This window comes from Diachasma alloeum, unplaced genomic scaffold (assembly GCF_001412515.2).
Source record: "Diachasma alloeum isolate Michigan unplaced genomic scaffold, Dall2.0 Dall_scaffold_00199, whole genome shotgun sequence".
Taxonomy (NCBI): domain Eukaryota; kingdom Metazoa; phylum Arthropoda; class Insecta; order Hymenoptera; family Braconidae; genus Diachasma; species Diachasma alloeum.
The window spans coordinates 1,000,463-1,010,742 of NW_021680364.1; the positions used below are offsets into that span (position 1 = coordinate 1,000,463).

General features: G+C 38.6%; 1 protein-coding gene across 1 annotated transcript; it reads left to right on the forward strand.

Moving 5' to 3' along the window:
- Positions 1-254: 254 nt before the first annotated feature.
- Positions 255-8,503, forward strand: LOC107035556 (histone-lysine N-methyltransferase EHMT1). The gene is made up of 7 exons (XM_015253028.1): positions 255-1,871; positions 3,071-3,817; positions 4,443-4,775; positions 5,292-5,984; positions 6,581-6,831; positions 6,903-7,078; positions 7,817-8,503. The coding sequence occupies exons 1-7, from the start codon at positions 587-589 to the stop codon at positions 7,977-7,979; spliced, it is 3,648 nt and encodes a 1,215-aa protein (XP_015108514.1). The 5' UTR covers positions 255-586; the 3' UTR covers positions 7,980-8,503.
- The last annotated feature ends 1,777 nt before the right edge of the window (positions 8,504-10,280 follow it).

A 10,280-nucleotide genomic window follows, 5' to 3' on the forward strand; every position in this document is an offset into this window, starting at 1 on the left:
TTATCCGATCTACCAAACCAAAAAAACTCATCCGAATAACTTCAAACCCGCCACCCAAACCAAACCTCCCTACCAAAACCCCCGAAGCCCCCAAAAATTCCCCAAAAATCCAAAAAAATCCAGAACCAAATTTCCCAAATGAATGCATTACAATCAAGGAATTAATTTCCGCAGCGGCGGAATGAAACTAAAAATTCGCCGCTTGGATCGGCCCGTCCCTGAGCAATCAATATGGCCTCCAGCCGTACGTGGGGGACGCATCTGAAGTGAGGTTTTTCATCCAAAAAGTGTTAGAACCCCGCGATAACCCCGCAAAACCCGACCGGACGTCCCCGTAGCGGTCCACAGTGTCCTCTCCCCCAAAAACATTCCCAAAACCGCTGATAATTAATTCATAAAGCCCCAAAACTGGCGTGCGCAAGACGCGTTACGCCGAAGAGTGTTCTTGCTGCCTAGGACCAGCCGATCTTTACCCCGAGTGCGCGAACAGGAGTGAAAAAAAAGTGAAGACACCTCTCGGTGAAGTGCCCGGCAGCCCCCATGGTCACCTGATCCCAGGGGAGTTCCACATTTAACCCCAAACGTCATGTCCGAGGACACGATGAAGGAAACTGCTGGAAGGATCGAGGGCCGTGAGGAAGAGCTCGCCGAAGACGAAGAGCTGACCCCCGCGTTGCCCGACAAATTGAGTATCCAGCAGATCCTCGAGGGGATGACCAACGAGTTCAACAGGGCAGTCGCCAAGTGCAACGACGACGAGAAAAACACCGAGAAAATCGGCAACGCCGACGGTGAGACGAACGAGGGGAGCACATCGCTGGAGAATGGTGAAATGCTCGAGGATTCAGTATTAGAGGGAACCGAGGAGGCGAGCGAGAGCCCTGAGGAGGTTATCAGCGACCCGAAGGAGCCACTGAGGGACGGCAACGAGGTTGGGAGGCAGGAGGCGCCGAAAAAGGATGGCAACGTGCCGAGAATTGTTCTGACATTCAGAACTATCGACGAAAACACGAATGACGGAAAGAAGACGAAGATTTCGAGCTGTGGGCCCAGTTTGAGTCTAGTTACTGAGGAGCTGGTGCACAGTGATCAGATTGGGGGGGTCTCGGTGAAGATTGAACACTCGGACGAGGTGTCTGAAGGTGTTGACAAGTCTGATAACGAGGAGGGGAGGGATGGCGATGAGGTTAAGTCTGTTGGGATGGGGGAGGCCGAGGGGAAGGATGGGGTTGTGGCTGGCGAGGGGGATGAGGGTGGCAAGGGGGATGGGGAGGAGGTGAAGGTGGCACCTGCCACCAGGAAGAGGAAGTACGCCAGCAGGCAGAAGGCGGTGAGCACTGATTCACCATGTCCAAAACGATCAGCCAGACGATCTTGCAAGGAGCAGTTCAGTGTTCTTGAGAGTGCCATGGCCAGGAAGGAGAAGTCTTACTACACTGGGGATAGCAAGGTGACGAAGAAAGCTGTGAAGGCCTCGGGGAGGTCCAAGAGGCTCAGTGGGGCCAAGGACAGGGGCAGGGGGGATGCCAACGCGAGTCTTGAGTTGGGGAGCTCGGTGAATGAGGGGAACAGTAGTTTGGAGGAGGCCAGGGAGGCCAGTCCTGGGGATGCGGGCGAGGAGAGGGCCAGGGGGGCCGGCGAGTTCGAGGGCATGCCCAAGCTGTCGCCGATGGTGAAGGAGATGGAGAAACTGGCGAAGGGGGAGCCGGGGAAGAGTGACAAACCCTTTTTGAGACCTGTCGTGGGGAAAAACAGGAGGGATCGCGGCAGGGCCAGGAGCGCCGCTGCGGGGAGGAGGATGGTGAAGGTTGAGGGGTTCGAGGACGGGTCGGAGGCTGCTGAGGCGGGGAAGAATAATGATTATCCAGAAGGTATTTGGGGCTTTTTGGAAGATGGGCTTCAGAATTTTTGGCTTCAGTTGGAGTTTATTCGGGGCTTTGGTGAATGGAAACGTTAATTTTTTTATGTTAACAAGTATTGGATTGTCTTTAAATCTCCAGTACTTTATTGGAAATTTGATAGACAGGGGTCAGTCTAAGAATAATGATTGTCCAGGAGGTATTTGCAGTTTTTTGAAGGTTTTGGTATTCTGGAATTTTTGGCTTCATTTGAAATTTATTCGAGTTTTTGTTGAATGGAAACGTCAATTTTTTTATTTTAAAAAGTATTGGTTTGTCTCTGAATCTCCAATACTTCACTGTGAATTTGATAGACAGGTGACACTCTTTTTAGGGATAATGATGGTCTAGAAGGTATTTGGAATGTTTCGGAAGATGTTTTAGGATTTTTGGCTTCTTTTGAAATTTATTCGGGTTTTTGTTGAATGGAAACGTTAATTTTTTTATGTTAACAAGTATTGGATTGTCTTTAAATCTCCAATACTTTATTGGAAATTTGATAGACAGGGGTCACTCTAGAAATAATGATAGAATATAGGCATTTACAATTATTTTAAAGATTTGACATTTTTAAATTTTTGGTTTCACACGAAATTTATTCATATTTTTGTTGAATAGGAAATATTAATTTGGTTTATGCTAAAAATTATTGGTTTCTCTCAAAATCCCCAATACTTGATTAAATGAAAAGTTTTCTTGAAAACGTTTGTAAACTCTTCTAAAATCCTCTATTTAAATTTTTCAATAAAAAGTGACGATCCAAATGCTCCAAACCATGACCACAACAATTTTCCACAAACATAAACTGCAATAAATGTTTTAATTTCATAAATTCCCTTAAATCTCCAATATTTGGAGCTAAATTCGTGTTTATCAGAGTTTAGGTCAGAACCAATTGAAAACCTCGTGCAAACAATCCCATAAAATCCCATTTTTTTAATCCTCAAAAACGTTTCAAACTCTTCTACACAAATTCAGATTTAAATAAAGGAGTTCAGAAGAGTTTAGGGCCAGAAGCTTCATTCACTAAAAAGTGGCGGTTCAGATGCAGACAAAATCGACAAAATAATTTAACTAATCCCCTCAAATGACCCAAAAAAACCACAACAATTTTCCCCAAAGATAAAGTGCAATAAATATTCAACTAAACTACAATAATATTTTGTTTCCAGAATCCAACGTTCCCACGAAAAGAACACGTCGCAGCATGGCCCCAAGTCCAAGTCCAGCGGAAGGGCAAGCATCGAAGCCAGAATCAACGGCAATACTCAGTGAAACCTACGAGCAATCGATGCTCTGCCTCTGCCAAGTTAGATCACAGTTATACGTAACGATAACAGGCTCAGGCGCACCCCTGTACTGTACAGCAATAGATTCAATTGATAATCGATTAATTGGATGCTGCAACGAAGTGGACAGCAACGACGTTGCCATGAGGCGTCCAAGTACCCGAGTACCTTTCATAATCCTCTGTCGTGCCCACAAAGAGCGTCTTTTGCGTCACAACTGCTGTCCATCTTGCGGTCTATTCTGCACACAAGGGAAATTCACCCAGTGCAACAATGGCCATCAGTACCACATCGATTGTGAAGTATTCGTTAATAAGAAGCCAGTCTGTCCTCATTGTGCCAATGATAGCTCAAATATCCATGTTCTCGTCACCATGTCTGGCAGCAGAAAACCCGTGTACATACCCTCCAGGAAGAAATTCTCGAAATTACCTTCTGCTAAGATGAGTCTGCCTGGCAAGGGGGACAACACAAAATTGGCAGAACGTCCACCGAGTCCACTAGTCAGTCCTGGGGATATCAAAATTCCGGAACCTACTGTTACTTCTGAGAGACCTGAACGCTACACTGTTATGAGTCTCTATCAGGCTGTTAAGAATGGCGATCTGGAGAAGTTGGTCAATGTTCTTAGTGAGTTTTTTTAATATAGTTGGTAATTAGTCAACTGTCATTTTTTACGACAGAAAGCCAATTAATGACATTTAATGTCAATTATTTATTTTTCGCGGCTCACAATTTTCTTGCAGTTTATCATTAAATTTGATTTTAATTTAACTTGATCTATATTTCAATTTTGTTCTGTTATCTGATCTCAATATGTTCTTCAAACTAGTCAATAATTAATTTTTTAGGCTCACAATTTGGCTTATTTTATTCTTGCAGTTGCTTTTACTTTAGGAAATATTCGAGATTCCTCAGGAATTAGTTGAAAGATTGAATGATTTCTCAATTCATTATTCATAATATCAACTATATTCTGTTCTACGAGAATCTACATTGCAATTTTCTTCAATATTTTGCAAACTAGTCAAATGAATGATCAACATTTAATGTCAATAATTATTTTTTAGGATCACAATTCGTTCAAAATTATTCTTAAAATGGCTTTTACTTTGAGAAAAATTCAAGATTTCTCTGAAATTAGTGGAAAAATTGAATGAAACTCCTCGATTAATTATTCATAATAGAAAACGAATTCTTTTCTGTGCGAAATATGATCCAAATCGAATGAAAAATGTATTTTTCATGATTCCAGGCTGTGGTTACAATGCAAATCACACATTTCGTGAACACTCCCAACGAACTGGCCTCCACATTGCTGCAGAGCGTGGCCACTTGGGCTGTGTAAACATACTAGTGCAGGCTGGAGCGCAGCTCGACGTCATGGATAAAAACCAACTGACGCCCCTCATGCTGGCAGCTACCGAGGGCAAAACCGAGATTGTGAGGTACTTGGTACGAGTTGGGGCTGATGTTACGTTGAAGGGAGAGGATGGAATGACCGCTCTTCATCGAGCTGCCAAGTCAGGGCATCTCGAGGCCTGTCAAATCATTCTTTCCGAGTGTAAAGTGCCCAAAACACTAGTAGGTGAGGTCTACAAATCATCCCAAATAGCACAGCGAATAAAAAATAAAATTTTGTGATTTTAGAGGAAATTGTCTCTCAATATTTTCCCTTAAATAAATTAATTGTGGGGATAATTCAATATTCAATGAGTGCATTACTAATTACGATTAGGATTACGATTAATAATTCGCTAACGATTTTTTATAGAACATTTGCTTGAAAAAAGTCACACAATTAGTCTTATTTTATTTTTATCGACTGAAAGAAATGAGATACACTGTTGTAAAATTGAAGAAACCAATCGAAGTAGTAAATATTAATTAAATTCGTTCATTAGAATTAATATAAATGAGGAAAATTCTGGAAATTTCCATTTTCTTACTTCCCAAAATTTGAAATTTCATCACATTTTCAGTGAATTATGATATTTTATGATTTTTCTCCCCTGAATTGCATTCAATATGGAATTGCAATTTTTTCCTACAAAATATATTCACTAAAATATTTTTTAAATGAATTATTCTTTTTGTTAATCAGACTCTGTGGACGACGGTGGCTGGACAAGTCTCATCTGGGCGTGTGAATTTTGTCACATTGACGTAGCCCGTTTTTTAATAGAAAAAAAATGTGATCCCCTGATACGCGATGCAGAGCAAAACATAGCCCTCCACTGGAGTGCATTCAGTGGTAGTTCCGAAATAACAGAAATGCTTTTAAACGAAGGCTGTGATGTTAACGCTGTGAATGTTCATGGAGACACACCACTTCACATTGCAGCACGACAGGATCAGTATGCAGTGAGTGTTTTGTTGTTGGCTAGAGGTGCTAAAGTATCCGAAGTTAATGCAGCTGGTGAGACAGCTGTGAATTGCTGTACGACTGATGGAGATACCCTGGCAGCACTCAGACTGAATGCAAGAGTCAATGAATTGTCGGAGCACATGTGGGAGAAGACAACGAGAATTTTGACGAATGACATATCGAGGGGAAAGGAGACCAATCCGATACAGTGTGTCAATGGATTCGATGCTGAGGACAAACCCACTGATTTCATTTATGTGACTGAAAATTGCTTTACTAGCAATATACATGTTGATAGGACAATAACGTCGCTGCAGTCGTGCAGGTGTGAGGACAATTGTAGCTCGGAAAAGTGTCTGTGTGGTAATATTAGTCTACGGTGTTGGTACGATGAGGAGGGCAAACTTATACCAGAGTTCAATTATGCAGGTAAACAAAAAATAAGAAAATTCATTTTGTTAAATAAACATAAGTGTTTGGCACTTTTTCTTATGCAACTAATTTTTAAAAAATTGACTTGGAAATTTTGGGGAGGATTGGAAATAGCTGATGACAGCCAGTTGATGTAGAATTGGGATTTTTGAGGGATAAAAAAGCCTGAAATAGACTCTGGGACTAAAATACTGTTGAGTGTTCTCTGCAGTTTCTCAAATTTATATTTATTTATTTTTTTAGTTAAATTCGACTAGACTTCAAACAGGAAAAATGATGAATCTTACATTTTATTTAATTACATATTAAAAAATAACCGTCGTTCTTTTTTTACTGCAACAAAATTATGTAAAATTGGGCTCAAATCGAAGCATTTATGTTTTATTACGAAATTTTGATAGAAATTTTAACGAAAAAAATCATTAAAATACTCAGAACTCCTGAATGATGCCGAGAATTTCTCCTTTCACAGCATAAAAAAACTAAAAATATACCTTTTCACCAACACTGTAGTATTCCCTGCATTTTCTCTATCACCTACAACTCAACTCCCCTAAACTCCAAAATTTATATCACTGCATTCTCAATTACAGATCCCCCAATGTTATTTGAATGCAATCAGGCCTGTGATTGCAACCGAATCACCTGTAATAATCGTGTTGTTCAGCACGGTTTGACCCAAAGATTCCAATTATTCAGAACGAAGGGAAAGGGCTGGGGTTTAAAGACCCTGAGACCCATTCCCAAAGGTGCTTACGTCTGTGAATACATTGGTGAAATTATTTCCGACTCCGAGGCTGATCACCGTGAGGATGACTCGTATCTCTTCGATCTCGACAACAGGGTGAGTATAATTTTTCTCGAATAGCAACGGCGATCTTTCTCATTCACTCATTCTCATTTATTTTTATTCAGGATGGTGAGACCTACTGTATCGACGCCAGGAGATATGGAAATCTAGCACGTTTCATAAATCATTCCTGCGCCCCAAATTTACTTCCCGTTCGTGTTTTTGTGGAACATCAGGATCTCCATTTTCCCAGAATAGCATTTTTTGCTAATCGTGATATTGCAGCTGACGAAGAGCTTGGGTAATTACATTCTGGATGCTTTCTTAACTGGATTAAGGATATCATTCACATTCATCTGCGTTTTGTTTTTTGTTATCTGAGAATGTATATTTTCTTTATCTCTTTAGATTGATTACTGAGTTTTAATTGACGTTTGGCTTTTTCATTTGGTTCTTCATACATTTATAAAATTACTAATAAAAGGTTTTTAACATTTGGACATTATCGTTATTATGCACGCATCCTCAATTGCACTGAATTCGAGAGAAATACCTAGTTTAATGGTTTTTGTTTCAATGATGTACTGGGGAAAATTTTTGAATGAAATTTCCAGGATTTTTGTCATTTGAAGTTCATCATTTTGTAGAGATACCGATGAAAGCTGCGAATTTCAGTCCTCGAAATGGATAGAAAGCAGGAAAGTTAGGTGAAAATTTTGTTCAATTTTCAATGAATTGAAAACTTTGGAATTTGGTAATGAATATTCATGTTTTGATTGAAAATTCTCGTCTTTTTGTGGTTCAAAAATTTAAAACTTCATTGAGCTTTCTTGAAAATTTAATTTTTTTTCTAACAATGTATCAAAACGAACGTCGTAAAAACTAAATATTACTCTAGGTATATCTTACGAAGCTATTAAAATCTGGAGAGATGTCCCCAAAACCCCAATGGACCGAAAATTCCCACATTCCATCAACTCATCGAAATCGTAAGAAAAAACCCTAAAGAAATATAATTTTTCCTCTTAAATAATTGCAGATTTGATTATGGAGAGAAATTCTGGATCATCAAATACAAATCTTTCACCTGTACCTGTGGAGCTCTCAACTGCCGATATTCCGAGAAAACAATTCAAGTAACACTAGATAATTATAGAAAAAAAATGCAGCAAGAGGAGAGTTTAGCTGCTCAAATAGTTTGAATATTTTTCTTATTTTCAATTGAATTTAATTTCGTTGATCTCATGATTGGAACGAGCACAAGATAATGCAAAAGAAAATTAAAATGAACAAAAGCCTAATGAGTACAAATGATCGAGCTGATTGAAGAGTGCTACCAATTTGTAGCTCAAGAAAATTTATAACTTCGACTCTTAATAAGCAATTGCGAGTTTATTTTGTACAGATTTTTCGCCGAGCATTTTTGCCATTTTGTTTTATTCTCCAGATGCTCAGACTTCTGGATTTTAGTGCCACGTTGAAATTCTTATTTTATTATTCGATCGCATAATTATCTAGTGAACAAATATGTTTAGAGTGTCCATGATTAATAATGACTCCAGTGTGTTCAGTCTCTCCACTTATATTTTATTCCACAATGATCGCAATGTTTGCTCATTTTACAATTATCGAAAGTGTTTTGTAAAGGCAGGAGAGGGGTTAAATAAATCGAGATGTACATCGTTTTGTACAAATCCATTTTTGTATAATATAATATAAAGCAAATAACGAGTGAGAAAAATTAGTAATGAAAAAAATGTCTGCATAATTGAACGGATTCAACCTCTCCTTTTCGTAATTAGTGTCACGAGTATCCAGGGGAGCGGGTGAGGGGAACGTAAGTAGACAAACTTTGGACTTCCAGGCATTACCCGGGCACTAAGTCAAGGGTTCCACGGAGTTCCACTTTGCGGTGAGTACTTGAGTTGCTTCGGTATACAGTATATTGCTATCATGTTCTGCTGTACACTTTATTCACTCCTCTTCTTAACTCATTTTTTATTTGATTCCAATTTTTAATTAAATTTTTTATTTATTTTGAATTGTTATTTCTTCTCCATCAAGTTACCAGGAAATTTTTTTTTATTTGTGCCAGTCTTTGGATATTCAGGAATAAATAAAAGAGATTTTTTTCAAGTTTTGAAATAAATAATTTGGGTTTTGCATCATTTTTTTGAAGAATAAAATTCTGAGGCACAAAGTTTCGGTTAAAAATCGAGAAGTTATCCATTTGTTGCCGTGTATTGTTGTGACGTCATAATGCGAATATTTTCAACCCCTCATAACTGATCAATTTTCCATTATTTATCATCACAAAAAATACGTGTCCCATATTTTCTATCCAATTTTAATATCAAACAAAAAATGCAGAGAGAAGCACAGATAAAATACTGTTTTTTATTCTCTTGTCATGTTTACATTAGCTTCAATTACTCCGTCGGTACTACCACCTGTAGCCTCACATCTCCCTTTCGCAAACACAATCACGGCTCCGAAATTATTTCCATTTTCCAACCGTAAACAAATCAACAAATGATTATTTCTATTTTTTACTATCGAGAAGAACCGAGTGTTGATATTTTTCGTGTTAAATGAACAATAAATATCGGTCATTCTTCATTAATGTTATTTATAATCGCCTATAACTTACCAATTTTCCATGATTTATTATCAAAAAAAAATACGTGTCTCATATTTTCCATCCAATTGTAATATTAAAAAATAAAAAACAGAATGAAATACCAATAAAATACTATTTTTATTCTTTTGTTCTGTTTACATTAGCTTCAATTACTCCGTCGGCACTACCACCTGTAGCCTCACATCTCCCTTCCGCAAACACAATCACGTCTCCGAAATTATTTTCATTTTCCAACCGTAAATAAATCAATATTTATTGATTTTTTACTATCGAAAAGAACCGAGTGTTGATATTTTTCATGTTAAATTAACAATAAATATCGGTCATTCTTCATTAATGTTATTTATCATCGCCCATAACTTACCAATTTTCCATGATTTATTATCAAAAAAAATACGTGTCTCATATTTTCCATCCAATTTTAATATTAAAAAATAAAAAACAGCGAATGAAATACCGATAAAATACTATTCTTATTCTTTTATGTTTACATTAGCTTCAATTACTCCGTCGGCACTACCACCTGTAGCCTCACATTTCCCTTCCGCAAACACAATCACGGCTCCGAAATTATTTCCATTTTCCAACCGTAAACAAATCAACAAATGATTATTTCCGTTTTTACCGTCCAGAAGAGCCGAGTGTTGATATTTCTCATGATAAAAGCAAAAGTAAACACCGAAATAACATCGTGCGCAGTGCTGCCGCTCTCGTGGATTGTTTGCGTCGATGGGTTTACGTTTGAAAATTGAATTGAAAGACCGAACGCCGGCAGTTAGTGTAGCGACCGTGGAGCGCTTACAAGCGCCATGCGTAGCTGCGTAGAGCCGTAGTTGTTTTATTTTATTTCCCGTGAAATAAC